The 20534-nt window shown below is 40.6% G+C and overlaps 2 protein-coding genes across 4 annotated transcripts in view; one reads left to right on the top strand and one right to left on the bottom strand.

Moving 5' to 3' along the window:
- The window catches only part of SON (SON DNA binding protein), a 33681-nt gene extending 29662 nt beyond the window's left edge, over nt 1-4019 (bottom strand). The window contains 2 exon segments of the mRNA XM_011999117.1: nt 593-759; nt 3782-4019. Of these exon segments, the coding sequence (XP_011854507.1) occupies nt 593-759; nt 3782-3858 (244 nt within the window). The 5' untranslated portion in view covers nt 3859-4019.
- A 39-nt stretch (nt 4020-4058) lies between these two features.
- GART (phosphoribosylglycinamide formyltransferase, phosphoribosylglycinamide synthetase, phosphoribosylaminoimidazole synthetase) overlaps nt 4059-20534 on the top strand; it is a 37487-nt gene continuing 21011 nt past the window's right edge. Inside the window, exons 1-10 of one of the 3 annotated variants that reach the window (XM_011999119.1) lie at nt 4059-4291; nt 7581-7766; nt 11692-11787; nt 12257-12431; nt 14195-14306; nt 15097-15165; nt 15771-15896; nt 17609-17696; nt 17936-18021; nt 18205-18373. In XM_011999119.1, the coding sequence (XP_011854509.1) occupies nt 7622-7766; nt 11692-11787; nt 12257-12431; nt 14195-14306; nt 15097-15165; nt 15771-15896; nt 17609-17696; nt 17936-18021; nt 18205-18373 (1066 nt within the window). In that variant the 5' untranslated portion in view covers nt 4059-4291; nt 7581-7621. Of the gene's footprint in view, nt 4365-4674; nt 4882-7580; nt 7767-11691; nt 11788-12256; nt 12432-14194; nt 14307-15096; nt 15166-15770; nt 15897-17608; nt 17697-17935; nt 18022-18204; nt 18374-20534 lie in introns of those variants that run through there. The other 2 variants (XM_011999120.1, XM_011999118.1) reach the window with 2 other exon arrangements.

The raw sequence follows: 20534 nt of genomic DNA, 5'->3' as shown, positions 1-20534 counted from the left end.
CTGTTTAATAAAAATGCATGCTCAAATTCCTGATACTAAGAAACTGAATCAAATAAACTGAAACTAAGTCAAAGATAAAAATTGTATTCTACCAGCAGAGCAAATAAGTACATCAATGTTTGTGTTTCAGTGGAAGTATGGAGAATGTAAACAAGCAAATCTTCATTAAATCAATTTTTAAAAAGCTTAAATTTACTGAATTTTTTTTTTGAGACGGAGTTTCAAAAAATAAAAATAAAAATCTCAGCTCACTGCAACCTTCGCCTCCTGGGTTCATGCGATTCTCCTGCCTCAGCTTCCAGTAGCTGGGATTACAGACAGCCACCACCACACCCGGCTAATTTTTGTATTTTTAGTGGAGATGGGGTTTCTCCATGTTGGCCAGGTTGGTCTCGAACTCCTGACCTCAGGTGATCCACCCACCTCAGCCTCCCAAAGTGCTGGGATTACAGGAATGAGCCATTGCACCCAGCCTGAAGTTTTTAATTTAATAAATATCGTAAATACTAAGGTCAAACACTAGTATTAACTTTCAAATTTCAAAAAACTCTTAAAAGAAAATTTTTGAGACAGTTAATTATCTCCAACTTACCTGGCTTATATCGTAGTTCTGTATCTAAGACCCCAGAAAGTACTTCCTCTATCTTCTGCACTATTTCTTCATTTGGTAGACTCCTGGCAGAGGCAGCTGCATCACCCGCCTGGTTTCCTTCAATGGGTGTATTTGTTTCACCATTCAGCTGGCCTTCATTCCTTCCACTTGACATGAAAAGTTATCGAAATTCATTAATATTTTGTCATATCATTAATAAAAAGAGTAATCCGAGTAATTACAATAATCATATGTTGTACTGACGGTCAGACATTTTACCTTTTTCCTATTTTAGATATTCACCACTAATAATGTATCCTTAACAGGATCTACTTATATTTAAGACATTTCACTTTATACAATTAAAGTTTTCAGAACTATGAAAACTAAGAAAAACTCTTTAAAACAGGTTTCTAAGTACACTCTTATTTAAACAAAATAAATTCAGAAATCTAACTTTAGGCTTTTGGGTTGCCCATATATTTCTCTCAGGGGAGAAAAATTAATAAGAGCCCAGTCATAAATCAAAAGGCCTAACATTATGGTAGAAACCATGGCTACATTAAAGCCACACCTGTGCATAAATCACAATCACCATCAATAGTATCAAGGAACACAAAAGCTAGCCACAGGCACACTGAATAAAAAGGGTAACCTGTAACCTCTGTCCAGGCTTACATTGTTATTGAAATGCCACTAAACTTAAAAAGGAAAATAATTTATGTAATTTTTACACAATTATCAAGAACCGTGGTTTAAAAAACTCACATAAAACAAGTGGCATTTATACCAACAGTAAAAGCATAGATGGCTTAACACATTTTCCATTCACAGGGCCAGAGAAATCTTTAAATAGGTAAGAACATGTCATTCGCCCAGTAATTTCTACTATTTTCGTGTGACTTTGCAAAATTTTGAAAAATCAAATAATTTCAGCAACAGTTTGATTTTAACTTCAATTTTAGCTAAACGAAAACACATAAAACAATTATGCTTCACTACCTGATAAAAGTCTGAATGATGAAAAACCAAAAAAAATTCAGGAGTTACCTAAATGTTATCAAGGAACATCTGGTTTTCTAATACAATGAATTGTATAATTATAATTATATTAATTAACATTTATTGACTACTAGCTAGTGTCATACTGTTCTACATTAACTCATTTAATCCTAACACAACTCTAAGATCACCACTATTATTCTTTTATAAATGAAGAAACTTAGCTGAAGGTCACACAGCTACTAGGAGGTGAAGCTGGTACTCAAACCAGAGGCCATATTCTTACACACCATCTATAACAGAAGTTCGATAACTTGTTTTAACTATCTGTCAGCCTCAATACTCTAATTTACATAAAAGCAGATGAGAAAAAAAATAGCTCACTGAAATGGCAAATAATCAAAAACTTGTTTGCAGACTGATAATGCATTGTGTGTTGCTTGAAGAGAAACTGCATATTCCTCTAGTAATAAAGTGCTTCGTCTACTATTATTTTTAGATATTCTTTTCTGTAGCACTTTATTTTACAATTTTCCTAAGCACTTATACATGATTATGACAAATCTGAAAATCAGAAAATTATGGTTTTAAAAGTTAATCTACAAGGAAGTAATGATTTCATCTTAAAGCTACCAACTGTTAACTGCATTTACTGAAAAGCAATGAAAATTTCAAACCACCTAAATATGCAACAATATATTCCTACAACGGGATTCTACGCAGTCATGAAGAAGTCCAAAAGACAGAATGGGAGGGACAAACTTGTTAACAACGTATTAGCTGGAAAAATGATCAATACAAGATGATCACATATCACACAATACATGGGGGGGGAAAAATGACATAAGAATATCAATAATGTGAGTTTTTTCATTTCTTCTAAATTCTCTATAATAAAACACTCATTTTCTAAAGGAAAGACTAGCTTTTAAAAGCTACAAAAACACAGCTTGTTAAACTAAGCAAACAACTACTTAAAGCATCCAGCAAGATTTGTCAGGAAAATTATATTCTCTAAGCTCGGGTCTCTTCTCATCCTAAAACACTACTAGCAATATCACAGATATTTAAAAAGCAATGTGAGTGGATCTATTTCCTCTTAAAAAACAAAACATTCTGCAAAAGTGATGATTCTAGCAATAATACATCATTGCCCTAATAATCCTGTATTACTTTGGGCACTTACAACTGGTTTTCGGCCCATTTTCAAATTCACGTACTGCTCTTGCACTCAACTTTTAAAATACAATTAAAAACATTCGAACTCGGAACATTTACGTTTCAAGATCTCTTTCCTACCTCTGTACTTTAAAGAACTGAGTATCTTATACAAAGCTAATACCGAAAGACAACCGCTGAACATGATACACTATTTTCCTGACTAAACAACCATTTCTTTAACAACCTCTTCGCCTTCAAATTTTGTGAAGCCAAGCGCAAATTATGTAAAGTCTACCAGCAACGACAAAAATAGCGTGTCAACTGGGGCAGGGGTAGCAAAAAAATAACAGACCTACACACAAAGTCCACTTTCACTTGCTGTAATTAATCACTACCATTTCAAAGTCCCCTTCCATCGTCATCTCGAGTATTTTAACAAAGTAGCAAATATTAGTTTGAGTTAGTTTTAATTGAAACATTTAACTATTAGAACGGCTGATAGACACTACAGGACACTAGGCTCCGAATAATCTTATTAATAGATCCAGACCCCCAAGCGCTCTGAAGCTCGCAATAATAAAGAGGATTTAAGATTACTCAAGAAACGGCCGTTAGAGACCCTTTCCGGTCATAGGCACCGGCCGGCAAAATCCGCGGAGGCGGAGAGGGGGAGGGGATACGCGGCGGCGGAGGAGGAGCTGAGGAAGGAACTAGGCCCGTCCCTGGCGGACAACCGGGCCTACGAGTAGCTAAACGGCAGGGGGGAACCAAACAAGGGAGAAGGGTGAGCATCTTAACTCGGTTCTAAAACAGGGAGTCTGGGGTTACCTCGGAAAAGGCGAAGTTCCTCGAGGGGGAAGGAAGGGAGCGGCTGGGGGGGCGGTTGGGGGGGGCCCGGAAAATGGATCCCAGGCCCAGGCGGGGCCTGAGCCGAGGAACGACGGCGTCTCCGAAGAAAGATGCCAAAGAAGGCTAGGTGAGGCCCTAACGGTCCGCTGGGAGCAGAAGAATCTGGGAGGCGTTTACCTGGAAAGCTCCTGTTGAATTTCCCGGAATTTGCTGACCACGAAAGACCTAAAAATCTGCTCGATGTTGGTCGCCATGGCGTCCGCTCCGTTCTCTCAACTCCTCCTCGCTAGTCCTCCAGGCTCCCAGCATGCCTCGGGAGGAGGCGCAGCGGCCAATTCGGTCTCTCGCCTTTCTGATTGGCTCCAAAGGGAACGCCCGGTCCAGCCCGCTCCACCGAGGGACCAATCAGTGAGCACGGCCCTGCTCTCCTCCGCTGTTTCTGAGCGGCTGGGGTAGAGGTGCTGACGTTTGCGCCGCGCACGACTATGTCCGCCATGTTAGTGTCTGACGCAGGCGCCATTACAGGAGCCGTCTCTCTTGAGGCGACTGTGTCCGCCTAAGTTGTCAGTACCCAGCAGTGTTTGGAAGCCTTAAGAGGCTTGCTAAGCGCCTGAGATTAAAGGCCAGGAAGAAGAGGAGCAAGAAGGGCAACCCAGTGTTTAACATAGGGCTTCCAGGCGCTTGCAGGTGGCGCCAAGTTCAGTTTCGACAGGGATATGCATCCGGGAGAAAATTTTTCAGCCCCCGCCCCCGCTGGGATGCGAAGGAAGAACTGGCTGTAGCCCTGTGTCTCCCCCAGTGCGTCGTATAACCAGCCTCATTTTAGGCCGGATGTTCTAAGTGACCGGCATTCAAAGCCTGGTTTATTTTACTCTCATCAGGAGTCAGGCGTGTCACGAGATTTTTCCGCGGTAGCTGGTCAGCTCTGACTCGTGAGCGGTGCACAATTGGCTAAGAATGGGTTTAGCATTTTGGCGCTCCCCCTCGGAGCTCCTGGAAACACTGCGTGGCACCCCATACCACTGTCACATTATGAACGTGCTAGGGCTTGGGTGTCTTGGCTGGGGAGCAGTCAGGCCGCGCCCAGGGCGGGAGGGAATCACTAGATGCTCGCCGCGGAGACCCAGGGCCGCGCGGACCAATGGGGCAGGGAAGCCGCCGCGGGGCGGGGCGGTGAGGGGCGGTGCCGAGCTGGTCCCGCGCTGGTCCCGCGCCGGTCCCAGTGGGCCCACTTCCGGCGAGCGGGTGAGCTGGAGCCAGGTGGCAGCCTGGTGTCGGTGCGTAAAGCCCCCTCAGGTTTTACACAGAGCGCGCTTAGGCTTTGGTTTGGGGATTTAAGATCGGGAACTGAGTGAAACCGTAGAAACTGGTTTGTAGAAATTTTCGTGTTGTTTGTAAATGCGGTGGGTGGGGGTTGACCATGTGCTTTTCACTTGTTACTGTTAGGCGAAGTTTCTGTTTGCTCTTTTTACTCTTCCTGTTTTCTAAGATATCAAGGCCTTTTTGTGTCTTTATGCATTTTTAGAACATAACCCTAAATTGGTGTACTTTGTCAGATTTTCTCTTTATGCATCCGTTGTCTCTAACAGATTACTTGGTTAATTTTGTAATTGGTTTCTGCTTTATTCTCCGTATCCTCCGATGTGGCTTTATTTGCCTGTCTTATTCTCCTTATGTTACCCATTCTGATGAATGAGTCCCAAGGTTAGTGAAGTCCCCCAGAGTCTCCCTGCTAGTGTGGGGCAGGGTCTCTACCCAGGCCGAGGCGCTGTGTGTGACTCTGGAGCCCAGGCGTCCTCACTACTGGGTCGTAACGCTGTTTTCATTAAACAGGAGAATTTTCCCACTCTACTAGTATATTCAAACTAAAGATGTAACATTTGCTCTAGATTTGAACATCTATTTGTTTCTGGCCGTATGTGATATAATCCCAGCACTTTGAGAGGCCAAGGTGGATTGACCACTGGAGGTCAGGAGTTTGAGACCAGCCTGGCCAACATAGTGAAACCCCGTCGCTACTAAAAATACAAAAATTGGCCAGGCGTGGCGGCGCACTCCTGTAATCTCAGCTACTTGGGAGGCTATGAGGCAGGAGAATCGCTTGAACTCGGGAGGCTGAGGTTGCAGTGAGCCGAGATCACGCCACTGCCCGGCAGCCTGGTCGACAGAGCGAGACTCTGTCTAAAAAAAAAAACAAAAAACTGTTTATTTCAGATACGCATGGCAAGTAAAATGTGTTTTCCCATTACACTAAAATAGCTTTTGCTTCCGAGACTGTAATTTAACAGGGTTTTTTTTCCTTTCTCAAATTTTTAATGATCATCGTTTCACTTGAGAGAATCTGAAGCAAAATTGTTTCTGTTAGGCTCTACCCCCTCTTACCTGTGTGACCTCCAGCAAGTTATTTACCTATCTGGGCCTCCTTGTCTTATCTGCAAATTGGTGATAGTCATAGTATATCCTTCATAGGATTCTTTCATGACAAGCATTTTACCCTGCCCAAGGTAAGTGCTCAAAAAATGTTAGTTGTATATATTGTCAGCTTACATTTTTCTTAATATATGTAATCCCAACATCATCAAAAGAAGTTTTCAATTTTCTTTTTCTGTTACCAGTTTGCCTTGTGGTAAGTAAATGTAACAAGTTAACATTTACTACTGCTGAGTGCTAGATTGTGCTTATTTGTAAATACCATTTCAGTTAATCTCCTAGGTTACACTGCTGTTGTATCCATTCTTCTAAGTCTCAGGTGCCAGAACTAAAGCGAAATGAGTTGTAATTTGATTTTTGCCTTCTCTCTCAATTTTCTAGCATATTGCACTGTTTGAATTAGGAATCAGCAAACTATGGCCCACATCCCAAATCCTGCTGCTGCCTGCTTTTGTACAGCTCACCAGATATGAATGATTGAGAAAAAGAACAGGAAATAAATGAGGTTTTTGTGACATGTGAAAATTTTATGAAATTCAAATTATAGTATCCATACATAAAGTTGTATTGAAAGCGAGTCATGTTTATTTGTTACAAACCTTTGATGGTTTCCTACTACTTAAAGTACTGATAGGCAACAGTGACCTCTGACCCACTGCCTGTTTATGGGTCAATTAAGTTTTCCTGGACATTGGCACATTGATTCATTTATGTATTATATTTGGTTGCTTTCCTGCTAAGGTGGCTGAGGTGGGTAGTTTGACAGAACCATGTGGCCCTTTTTGTGTAAAGTTGCTTACCCGTTTTCAGTATATCCTTCAATTTATGATAATCTGATTATCGTTAAGATTTCAAGGTTTAAAAATTGATATTTTGTAATACATTTTGAGTCTAAAACATGAAGATTCATTTCATAAGTAAGGCATGATGATTATTAAATCTTTTTGAAGTGAAGCCCAGAGAAGGGAGATTATATCACATAAGGAGCTGAGAGTCATCATTTGACTCCTTAACCTAGCTCTCTAGGCCAGCCTGCCTTCTTTTTGAAATACCTCCCTTACCCTTGTGACCACAGTCATATTTCTCAAATTATCAATCCCAGTTTTTCAAAAATGAATCATTGGATGAAAATGTAATTTGTATGAGTACAAATGATTACTTAAATTATATTTACAAATCTGGATTTCTTTCTTTTTTTTTTTTTTTTGTTGAGATGGAGTCTTGCTACGTTGCCCAGGCTGGAGTGTAGTGGCGTGATCCTGGTTCACTGCAATTTCTGCCTACTAGGTTCAAGCAATTCTCCTGCCTTGGCCTCCTGAGTAGCTGGGATTTACAGGCACCCGCCACCATGCCTGGCTAATTTTTATATTTTAGTAGAGATGAGGCTCTGCCATGTTGGCCAAGGCTGGTCTCAAACTCCTGACCTCAATGATCCACCCGCCTCGGCCTCCCAAAGTGCTGGGGTTACAGGCATGAGCCCCCATGCCCATTCCTGGGTTTCTAAAATGTGCATCCTAAGATACCAACTGTGGTTTTCTTTCTGCAGGTTTCATTTTCCTTTGGAATTTCTGCTTTACAGACAGAGCAATGGCAGCCCGAGTACTTATAATTGGCAGTGGAGGAAGGGAACATACGCTGGCCTGGAAACTTGCACAGTCTCATCATGTCAAACAAGTGTTGGTTGCCCCAGGAAATGCAGGCACTGCCTGCTCTGAAAAGATTTCAAATAACGGTAATCATGTTTTAAAGTGGGGAGTAATTGTTATGATTTGTTATTAATGGTATGCTGTCAACCATATCTGTGCTTTATGATAATAAAGATAGGCCGGGCACAGTGGCTCATGCCTGTAATCCCAGCACTTTGGGAGGCCGAGACTGGTGGATCATGAGGTCAGGAGATCCAGACCATCCTGGCTAATACGGTGAAACCCCGTCTTTACTAAAAGTACAAAAAATTAGCTGGGCGTGGTGGCGGCGCCTGTAGTCCCGGCTACTCGGGAGGCTGAGGCAGGAGAATGGTGTGAACCCAGGGGGCGGAGCTTGCAGTAAGCCGAGATCACGCCACTGCAGTCCAGCCTGGGCGACAGAGCAAGACTCTGTCTCAAAAAATAAAATAAAATAAAATATAGATTGCTATTCAGGGTTGAGTGCTTTCCTTGACCTTAAAATTTATTTGGTAATTTGAATGCTTGTCGTATGTTATAAACTTAAGGTAACCTATTGTTCAGAATATGGCATTTCCTTATCTTAAACTGTTGTAAACCTGATAAAACACATCCATTGGAAAAGTAATAAGTGCCTAATACAGATTAAAGGCATTTTTGATATGTATTTTTGTAAATAAAAAGTTTAGTATTGCTATTAAATACAACTTTCTGGCCACGTGCAGTGGCTCACACCTATAATCCCAGCGCTTTGGGAAGCCAAGGTAGAAGGATTTCTTGAGGCCAGGAGTTTGAGACCAGTCTGGGCAACGTAGTGAGACCCAATCTCTACAAAAAAAATACAAAAATTAGCCAGGCATGGTGGTGCCCATCTGTAGTGCCAGCTACTTCGGAGGCTGAGGTGGGAGGATTGCTTGCACCCAGGAGGTCAAGACTGTAGTGAGCTGTGATCTTGCCACTACACTACAGCCAGGGCAACAGAGTAAGAGAGACCGTGTCTCAAAAAACAAAGTTTTTAACAGTTGTAACTCTAATAGATAGATCTCAACCCTTATCTCTCTCTCTCTCTCTCTTTTTTTTTTTTTTTGAGACAGAGTCTCACTCTGTCACCCATACTGGCGTGTAGTAGCATGATCTCAGCTCACTGCAACCTCTGGCTCCTGAGTTCAAGAGATTCTTCTGCCTCAGTCTCCCGAGTAGCTGGCACATGCCGCCACACCTGGCTAATTTTTTGTATTTTTGGTAGAGACCGGGTTTCACTATGTTCATCAGGCTGATCTCCAACTCCTGACCTCAGGTGATCTGCCCGCCTCGGCCTCCCAAAGTGCTGGGATTACAGGCATGAGCCACCGTGCCCGGCCTCCACCCTTATCTCTTAATTGACAAAAATGAAAAAATGGTCAGTTCATATCCTACATTAAGCTTGTCAGTGGCTTCAGAAACTCCTCAGTACTCTAATAATACTTAGAATAAAACTCAAACTCCTTTCCATGCCTTACAAAGCCCTTCGTGCAGTCTGTGTTCTGCCTGCTCTTCCAGCCTGATCTTTTATATCCCTTTTTCTCTTTTCAGTGTACCCTATCAATGCTGTCCTACCAGTTTCCCAAGCAGAAGCTTGCTGCCTTGGACTTTATATTTGTTCCCACCCTTTACCATGACTGTCTCATTATTCAGAGTTCCACTAAAATGTTAGCCTCCTTAATTATATCTCTCCTACAGTTTCCTACTAAAAGCAAGTGTCCATCCCCATTTCATTTGTTTATGATCATGAATATCTGTGTTTGTTTTTACCTCACTATTGTCTGTGTCCTATGTTCTTTTCCCCCACTAGAATATAATCTCTAGAATGTAAGCTCCATGAGGGCAAGGAACTTTTCTGTCTTGTTTTGCATGGTGTACACAGTGCTTAGTTCCCTATGTGGCACATAGTATTTATGGAAAAAAGAGCATGGACCTAGCAAGCCACAAACTGTGAGAGGATAGTGGCATGTATATAAGACCAAAAAGAATAAGAAAAAGACAAATTAGAAAATACCTCCTTTTCTGGGATCTTAGTTCTAGGGGTGAGGTATTATATCTGTTTATTAGAGAATTGGGACAGTTTATGTGCAATTGAGGTCATACAGGCCAGCCCGTCAAAATCTCTTAAGATTGTCATGAGACTACTACAAGTAGTCTTGTAAGACTACTAAGAGACCTCTTCCTCTTGTTGCCCTCTTCTATACTGATATAGTTGACCCTGCTCAGCCTAGTTGTGTTCAGGACCACTAATCCAAAGTGCATGGTACTCCATCCTAATCACAGTCAGGTAGTTGCTACAGATTGAGGACCCTACCTTTTCTGGATTTGGACCCTATACAGTAGTCACCAGCCTATCCACAGTTTCACTTTCCACAGTTTCAGTTACCCACAGTCAGCTGTAGTCCAAAAATATTCAATGGAAAATTTCAGAAATAATTCATAAATTTTACATTGCACACCAGTCTAGCATAGCATAATGAAATTTTGTGCCGTCCAACCTGATAGGTGAATCTTGTTGTCCAGCATATCCATGTTGTTACTTAGTCACCCTGTCGGTTATCAGATTGACTATCATGTTATCTCAGTGAACGTGCTCAGGTAACCCTGTTTTACTTAATAATGGCTCCAAAGCTGATGCTGGCATATAGTTATAATTGTTCTATTTTAGTATTAGTGATAGTTAATCTCTTACTGTGCGTAATTTGTAAATTAAACTTTATCATAGGTATTTATATTATAGGAAAAAACATACTATATATAGGGTTCAGCACTGTGGTTTCAGGCATCCACTGGGGTCTTAGAATGTGTCTTCCAAGGATAAGGAGGGACAACTGTACCTCACAAATATCACTTCTTGCACTCTACCAATGGCAGAGTGTTTGCAGACTTCAGCTGACTTAACAAATGGTGGTCCAGACACAGGGAAGCAGGAGAGCACCTATGGAGCCAAACGATGTTCAGTTGTGGTTGATTCTACCACTAGTTACTTAGAAGTCCACAGAGGAAAATTTACCTGACTTGTAGGTTGGAAAAGAGAGGTTCCTCTTAAAAGTGTCATTGAGTTCTTAGCTTAAACAGCTCCGCCCCAAAGAGATCCCTCCTGTCTCAACCTGAAGTAGCCTCTCAATTCTCTCCATATCAAATTTGCTTAATTTGTTCATATTTGCTATTCTTTTGTTTGTATATTTATTACCCAGCATTCCTACAGCAGATTGTAAACATGTTAAGTATAGGGACCTTGCTTGTGTTGACATCTTTTTTTTTTTTTTTTTGAGACGGAGTTTCACTCTTGTTACCCAGGCTGGAGTGCAATGGCGTGATCTCGGCTCACTGCAACCTCCGCCTCCCTGGTTCAAGCGATTCTCCTGTCTCAGCCTCCCGAGTAGTTGGGATTACAGGCACTTGCCACCACTCCCAGCTACTTTTTGTGTTTTCAGTAGAGACGGGGTTTCATTATGTTGTTCAGGCTGGTCTCAAACTCCTGACCTCAGGTGATCCACCCACCTCGGCCTCCCAAAGTGCTGGGATTATAGGCGTGAGCCACTGCACCCAGCCGTGTTGACATCTTAATATCAGTGCTGAAGATAGTACCTAGCACATAGTGGATTTTTAGTATAATTGAATGATTGACATTAAAAGACCAATTTCTGAATATATCTTATGGTATGTTTTTTGTTTAATACGTGATCAATATTAGTGACATGAACAATATCATGGAGATGGTACTTTGTGGCTCTTTTGGGAAGTTTATTGGTGTTTTCATCTGTCTACAATGAGAACTGAGAACTGAGCTTTGTTGGTTAGCCTAATGCACCCTCGTCTGAATTTCAAATGTTGAAACTGTCATCTCTGCCATTATAAGAAAACCAACAGATAACAAGCATACAAAATTACAGAACTTTGTTTTTAGTGAGACTCTTAGTTTACTTAAGAGGAATGTTTTTGTAAATGCAGTGTTTTTTCTGTTTACAGCCATCTCAATCAGTGACCACACTGCCCTTGCTCAATTCTGCAAAGAGGAGAAAATTGAATTCGTAGTTGTTGGACCAGAAGCACCTCTGGCTGCTGGTAAAGTTTGTTTCTGTTTATTGTTGCAGTATATTCAGTGCAAACAGGAGCTTAGGGATCATCTAATCCAATTTAGTTTACAGATGAGAATTTGTAATATTATATTGGAAAAAGAACTTTCACTCTCGAAATTTATGGAGTCTAGATTTTTTTTCCCAAGCATCAATTATATGATGAGTTAGAGATCAAATTTGCAGCCATGGAAAACATTTTATATGTCTTTATTCTGCTGTATTCTGGTGTGTGTTTAATAATCCATATATGCAAATATAACAACTTTTGATAGATTTGAATAACGTTAGTAGCATTTTATGTCTATCCAGTAGACAACATGAAAAAGTTAGTTATCCTCTGCCACCAGTCATCTGCCTTGTCTAGATGTAGGTATAGTCTGATACTAATTCATCTTCAGGCTGAAAAGTTCCTGGGGAGACCTTGGTTCACCTAAGGCTACTGTTTTCATCCATAGGGATTGTTGGGAACCTGACGTCTGCAGGAGTGCGATGCTTTGGCCCAACAGCAGAAGCGGCTCAGTTAGAGTCCAGCAAAAGGTTTGCCAAAGAGTTTATGGACAGACATGGAATCCCAACTGCGCAATGGAAGGCTTTCACCAAACCTGAAGAGGCCTGCAGCTTCATTATGAGGTAGGTAAATGGTTGCCTGTGAAGGACAGTTGTTTAGTTGTGATATTTAAATACACAGGTCAATGGCCAGGTGCGGTGGCTCACCTGTAATCCTAGCACTTTGGGAGGCCGAGGCAGGTGAATCACTTGAGCTCAGGAGTTAGAGACCAACCTGGGTAACATGGTAAAACCCTGTCTCTACAAAAAATACAGAAAAAAAAATAGCCAGGCATGGTGGTGTGCACCTGTAGTCCCAGCTACTCTAAAGGCCAAAGTGGGAGGATCACTTCAACCCAGGAGGCGGAGGCTGCACTGAGCCAGGATTGCGCCACTCCACTGCAGCCTGGGTGACAGAGTGAGAGCCTGTCTCAAAAAAATTAAATAAATATACAGGTTACTTCTGTGTTGAAAATGTAATGCTAGGTCCTTAGGCTGTCACAAGATTATGGTAAAATAATTATGGAAAAAGCTTTCTCAATAAATATTATGTGGGTTGTCTTTTTCCAGAACCAAAATAAAATGGGATTCTATGCATATGGAGTTTATACGATCTTGTGGCCTTGCAGGAAGGTGACATGTTTAATAAAATCTGAGTAGCTCCTCGAGGGTAAAATACACTTGGTTCTGCAGTTTTGCTCTCTTTTCACAGCCATGTTTTTGGTTTTTGGGTCCCCGCCCCCACCATCCCCCCAGTCTGAGACGGGGTCTCTCTCTGTCACCCAGGCTGGAGTGCAGTGGTGTGATCTTGGCTCACTGCGACCTCTGCCTCCTGGACTCAAGCAATCCTCCCACCTCTGTCTCACAAGTAGCTGGGACAATGGGCACACACCACCACTCCCAGCTAGTTTTTGTATTTTTTATAGAAGGCTGAGTTTTACCATGTTGCCCAGGCTGGTCTCAAACTCTAGAGCTCAAGAGATCCACGTCCCTCTGACTCCCAAAGTGCTGGGATTACAGGCGTGAGCCATCACACTAGGCCTCACAGCCAGATTGACAAACATGGTGGCATCTTACAACATAAAGAACATCGATTTTTTTTTTTATCATAAATAATTAACCAGAGTGAGTAATCATCACTTGGTCATCTGCCACCACTATTGCAATTTTAGATTTCAAAATTAAGCATCCTTTGTTCTCTACTACGTGGAAAGCATTGAGCAATTAATGAGTGTTAGTAGACACATGCCTTTGCCCTTTTTTTGTTGACATTTCTGCTACCTGGTATGTTTTCCTTTCAGTTGTATCAGTTTCATTTTTTTCCATTCATATGCTACAGAGTTTCTTAAACACTGAATATTATCATTTCCTAGTAGCCAGATGCCTTGAGCAAGTAACAGTTTTGTTACTTACTTTGGGTAAGTCTCCTTCCAGACCCCCAGGCCCACTTGATAATTTAGTATATGTACTCCCAGAAATGGTCTGTGTATGCTTGTTGTTATATAGCTGCATTTTCTACTTGAATGAGAGTACTGTTTGCTACTTGGTGTCTTAGAAATTATACCATATGTACTCTATACACCTGTTCTTCAAAGATATTGCCTATATAATCTCATGATAAATGAAAAAAGCAAAGTTATAGGTACTGTATGATTACAACTATAAAGAAATATGTAGGGGAAAACATCCTGGTGGGAAGTACATCAAAATGTGTTGGAATGATAAGTAATTTTTTTCATTCTGCTTTTCAGTCATTGCTATAGCGTATCGTTACAAAATCCCACAGCATTTTAAAATCTTGAGTTGTAGTAGTTTGTTGGATGTTGAAGATTACTCTGTCTTTACAGTGCAGACTTCCCTGCTTTGGTTGTGAAGGCCAGTGGTCTTGCGGCTGGAAAAGGGGTGATTGTTGCAAAGAGCAAAGAAGAGGCCTGCAAAGCTGTACAAGAGATCATGCAGGTAGGCTGAGTCTTTTGAAAAAATTTACCTTTCTATTCATACTGAATAAATACCCTTTTAAGTTTAAAAAATGTTCCTCACAATAAGGAAAATCTATTTTGCAAACACATGGGTAAGTTATTTTTTATAATTCCATATGTTATAATCCATCTCTACAAAATAGTTATTACAGATTTACATGGTAAACTAAACCATGATTGTATTATTTTGAAGTAAATTGTAACATCCTTTGTTGTCTGCCACTGAAAGAAAATCCTCAGACTCTAAAACATATAAATAAATTATGTCCATCCGTGAGGACAAAAGTATTTGTCCCATGTGTCCCGGGTCTAAGAGAAGTAAATTAATGAATGAATATGCTTTGTCTTTCGTGATCGATCTTTGTTGTTGTGGGTTTTCTGTCCTTGTAGAAATCTACTTTCACAGGCATTCTTTAGTATAGTTATTACAGCCAAACATGTATAATTATAATCGGAAGTGAGGATTAAGTGGTGATAATGAAAACATCTGTTTTTCCCATACGTTATTTGAAACTGGATCACCAAATCTTCAGGAGAATATTAGAGATATGTTTATTCCATCTATACCAGTGTTTGCTACACTATTGCCACATTAAAAATAGGAAACATTTATATGTTCCCTTTGAGTCTTTCTGAAAGGGAAAGAAAAATTGCAGTACTCACTGGTTCATAATACAAATGCTGGATAATGCTAAAAGTCAACTAAGTAAATATTGAAAACTTACCAAACCTCTTTTTTTTAAAAAAAAAAAAAAAAAACTTACAATCAGGAGAAAGCCTTTGGAGCAGCCGGAGAAACAATTGTCATTGAAGAACTTCTTGACGGAGAAGAAGTGTCTGTATGTATATCCATCTTTTTGGCTTTTATAGTGTGTAAGAAGCTGTCATCTGACCTATGTACCCCAGAAAAGACTTGATATACTCTGGTTGCTTCATCTAGAAACGTAAACCCAGCAGTTACAAAGGAATTTGTATACCTTTATTGTTGGGGGGTGCAAATGAAAAAAGAATTGATCCTCTGTTAGTCATCCCTAGTGTGTTAGTGGGGCACTTGGACTTATATCACACATTATTGAGGTTCTGAATTAATTCAAACATTCATGCTTTTTCTTTCACATACAGTTTATTGCAAAATAAATAAAGTCACCTTAAACCAAGTTTTAATGCCTGGAAACTTAAAGTGGGGAAAAGGTTGAAATCTTTTACTTTGAGAGTAGCTTGGTTTTTTTCTGACTTACCTCAAAAATTACAAATCCTTCAGAAGTTGAGTACATTGTGATTCTTGATGTATGTAGCTTAATGTTATTGATGTTTTAGTTCATTTTTCTGTTTAAAAAAAAAAGCTTTTCCTCAAAGAACTAAGGGACATATAGTTTGCGTTACTAAATTTCTTTTTTTACTTTTTCACAGTTAACATAAATGGACTATTTTGTTTTCTTTATAGTGTCTGTGCTTCACTGATGGCAAGACTGTGGCCCCCATGCCACCGGCGCAGGACCATAAGCGATTACTGGAGGGAGATGGCGGCCCTAACACAGGGGGAATGGGAGCCTATTGTCCGGCCCCTCAGGTACTTCCTGAAGACTCTGCTGAAGTCTTGTAGTAGTTTGATTTTCTCAGAGAACTCTTAGATGGTACTTTATATTTTGTTTTGTTTTCTGTTTGTTTGTTGCTATAAATTGTTACTAATCAGCAATTAAATGAAGAGTATCTTTTCTGGTCTCTAAAAGTAACTTTTCCTAAAAGCCTTTTTTGAAGAACCAAAATAAGCCAATCTGTAGTGTGGATTGAATAGATCCTCCTATTCCCTCCTCTCTACACCCAATTTTTAACACATGGGAGCCTGTTGTGGTCTTGGATTCATCTTTGGATATCCGTGGTTCAGCACAAAAGTGTTGTCTGTGTGTATCTGTGTGTGTGTGATGTGAATTGAGAACCAAGTCAGATCGGAATTTGTTCTGATCTTTCTACTTTATAACAGAGAACACGTTTCCAAACAATTTCTGCACAGTTTTTGTTTTTGTTTTTTGAGATGGAGTCTCACTCTGTCACCAGGCTGGAGTGCAATGGAGAGATCTTGGCTCACTACACCCTCCACCTCCTGGATTCAAGCAATTCTCCTGCCTCAGCCTCCCGAGTAGCTGGGACTACAGGCGCACACCACCACGCCAGGCTAATTTTTGTATTTTTAGTAAAGGTGGGGTTTCACCATGTTGGCCAGTGTATGGTCTCGATCTCTTGACCTTGTGATCTGCCTGCCTCGGCCTCCCAAAGTGCTGGGATTACAGGCGTGAGGCACCACGCCTGGCCTTCTACACAGTTTTTATTAGGAATTTGTGTTGTTGGCATATATTACCAGTAGGTTAGCAATCCAGAAACTCATCTGTTCTTTTCATTGATGATACTCATAATTGTTTGTGCTAATATAGTGCCCCTTTACATATTTTTCTTGCTTAAAAGATTAAAAATAGGCTGGGCATGGTGGCTCACACCTGTAATCGCAGCACTTTGGGAGGCCGAGGCGGGTGGATCACCTGAGGTCAGGAGTTTGAGACCAGCCTGACCAACATGGAGAAACCCCGTCCCTACTGAAAATACAGAAATTAGCCAGGCACGTTGGCACATGCCTATAGTCCCAGCTACTCGGGAGGCTAAGGCAGGAGAATCACTTGAACCCAGGAGGCGGAGGTTGTGGTGAGCCAAGATTGCGCCATTGCACTCCAACCTGGACAATAAGAGCAAAACTCCACCTCAAAAAAAGAAAGATTAAAAATAAACTTCATTTTTTTTTTTAAAGACTTCATAAGTATAGGCCAGCCAGGCATGGTGGTTCACACCTGTAATCCCAACACTTGTATTAAAACTACCATTTGGTAATAGTGGATTCTAGGAACTATCTCGGGGTCTAATTTTTACAATTATTTTCATAAGTCCAGATTCTTAACCTATATAGGCTTATGAAATATGCAGCATATACTGGGAAAGATACAAAGAAGCCTTAGGGTAGGAGAGAACTTCTTTCATTTCTGTTAGGTTTTGGGAAATTATTTTTGGCTAGTTCTTTTAAAGGTGTGTGTTCTTGAAAATCATAAAGCTAAAATACCTACTTGATGTCATTGTGAAGGTTGAGAAAATTTAAATCTTTCAAGTTCAAAGTGCTCAGCCTGTTTCAGGTAGTAAAAAAATGAGTTATCCTCATCATCCCCTTCTGTTGTCCCATGTAATACCTCTTAGACTTTTTAAGTTACCTGTTACATTTAAGTGTTTCTGCATGTTCTCCAGGTTTCTAATGATCTATTACTAAAAATTAAAGATACTGTTCTTCAGAGGACAGTGGATGGCATGCAGCAAGAGGGTACTCCATATACAGGTAGGCCCACTCACGTTACTATGGAAGCCACCTATAGAGTAACTTTGCACTTTTGATAAAACTTATTTTCCATTCTCTTTTTTTCACCAGTTTTTAATGGACCATTTTTTTAATGTTTATGATTTTTCCTAAACTTTGATTATTAGAAGTTTATGTAGTAGATTTTATATTTGTAATACAGTGTCTTCATTGTCGATTTTCTTTCTCTCTCTCTTTTTTTTTTTTTTTTTTTAATGAAGGTATTCTCTATGCTGGAATAATGCTGACCAAGGATGGCCCAAAAGTTCTAGAGTTTAATTGCCGTTTTGGTGATCCAGAGTGCCAAGTGGGTAAAAATATCAAAGTATTACTTAGTAGAAGATATGTGTTATTTTAATCTTGGAATTTATCAGCCTGGAAGTAATTACCTTTGGGAAGTTCGTGCAAGTTCTGCTAGTACCCTAGTGAATACAATGTTTAAGGAAAACTAACATTTATCTCACCTGCCATGTGGATTATGTTTTTCCAGGTAATCCTCCCACTTCTTAAAAGTGATCTTTATGAAGTGATTCAGTCCACCTTAGATGGACTGCTCTGCACATCTCTGCCTGTTTGGCTAGAAAACCACACCGCCCTAACTGTTGTCATGGCCAGTAAAGGTTATCCTGGAGACTACACCAAGGGTGTAGAGATAACAGGTGAGTGTCAGGGAGCAAGAGGTTGGAGTACAATGTGACAAGTGCCAGCGCCACAGCAGACCTCCCTCCCACACTAAGGCTTGCTCTTGATAAGAGTGTGAAGCCATCAGAAACCTTTCAGAGGGTCCTAACCTAACCATGTTGCTTATTGGATATGTGTGTTCAAATATCCACAATTACTATATTCAAAGAACCGTTGATTTCCCTTCCTGTGCAAGGAAGACATAAGTGGCAGAACCATATCTCCAGAGTCTCACCCAGTGCAGCCTTCCACCTGCCTAGAGCCAGGGTAATAATGAGATTCTCTGAGAGTCAGAGGGACATTAGTGCAAAGTATATCAATAAGATACATTTTGGAGATTAGGACTCTGAATTATCACAAATGCATACAGTCTTGTGTGGTTTGACACCCAGTTTACAGTGCACCCCATAGTCACTTGGATGGTAAAATTCAAACAGTTTCAGTTTGTCCTTTTTTTTTTTTTTCTCTTTATAGTAGGTGAAAAATCTCGTTAAATGATGTTAAATCTAAGGTCCAGTGCCGTAAGTCCAAAGGCAGACCTCTGTAACCCCTAGCAGGCTATAGTTTGGCCACTCTCAGTGCTCCAGTAGTGTATTTAGGGGCTTCCTTTTTTTTTTTTTTTTTTTTTTTGAGATGGACTCTAGCTCTGTCGCCTAGTCTAGAGTGCAGTGGTACGCTCGGCTCACTGTAACCTCCCCTTGGGTTCAAGTGATTCTTCTGGCTCAGACTCCCAAGTAACTGGATTACAGGTGTGCACCACCAGGCCCAGCTAATTTCTGTATTTTTAGTAGAGATGGGGTTTCACCATGTTGGCCTGGCTGGTCTTGAACTCCTGACCTCAAGTGATCCGCTCACCTCATCCTCCCAAAGTGTTGGGATTACAGGCGTGAGCCACCGTGCCCAGCCTCCAATAGTGTATTTAATTCAACAACCCCATAAACTGTCTTGCCCAGACACCAAGTCCATTGCCTTATGAATCCCATGCATGGCAGCTAGGCAGTTAGGAACTGATTGCTTTTGAATATGGACAAAGAAAGAAATGGGCCAGAACCAAGATCCCTTGCATTGGTGAAATTTCCCTAAGATTGAAATAACAAGTGTGTAATAGTTGTACCAGAGCAATATTGAGTTTTACTGATACTGGCAGGCAGAGTAGCCATTCAGAATCACTAAATGGCTTTCTGTTGTAAAAACACTCACGGAAGATGTATATTAACAAACTACCAAATAGGACGCCGAGAAGAGAAATAGAGATGAAAAAAGAAGACCACCGGGAGATAAAAGAATGTTTTTCTAAAAATTAAGAAAAAGTGTTATCTTTATATAAACTGTCCCCTTTGGCCACTGTAGAATTTAGAATACATAGTCTAATAATATTTTAAGTATAAAGCTGTATCTGAGAGCTTAAAGTAATTCAAAATACAATGAAGCGGTAGGAATTTGGGGCTGACCCCAGAACTTAAGCCGAGTTTGTCTTAAAATGGTACAAGTGTTATATTACTGAAAAGATTACTTATGTTTTGCATTTTACTGATCATATTGGTTATATTTAAAAGGAAACTTAAGTCTCATGTTCTGGTTAAAAAAAAAAAATTGAAAAAGAAAAAAGAAGCAGCTTTAATTGAATAACTATGATGAAAACAAGTTCCTTTACAGGCCAGGCACTGTGGCTCACACCTATAATCCTAGCACTTCAGGAGGCTGAAGCGGGCGGATCACTTGAGGTCAGGAGTTCGAGACCAGCGTGGCCAACATGGTGAAACCCTGTCTCTACTAAAAATACAAAAACAATTAGCCAAGTATAGTGGTGCATGCATGTAATCCTAGCTACTCAGGAGGCTGAGGTGACAGGATGGATGGCTTGAACCCAGGAGGTAGAGGTTGCAGTGAGCTGAGATCACACCACTGCACACTCCAGCCTGGGTGACAGAGCATCTCTCTCAAAAAGAAAAGGAAGTTCTCTTAGTCTTAAGGAAAAGATTAATGTGATCAGATGTAGGATTTTTCTTTCTTCCTCATTAAACAATTGCTTTTATAATGAGATTTACGATAACACGAGAATTTAGGTTGTCATCCTAAAATAGGAGACAGTTCTTAGGAGAAAGATCTATTTACTATTATATTGCATTAAGACCTGTC

Source organism: Mandrillus leucophaeus, unplaced genomic scaffold (assembly GCF_000951045.1).
Source record: "Mandrillus leucophaeus isolate KB7577 unplaced genomic scaffold, Mleu.le_1.0 Scaffold582, whole genome shotgun sequence".
NCBI classification, from domain to species: Eukaryota; Metazoa; Chordata; class Mammalia; order Primates; family Cercopithecidae; genus Mandrillus; species Mandrillus leucophaeus.
This window is presented reverse-complemented; position numbering and strand designations above follow the sequence as displayed.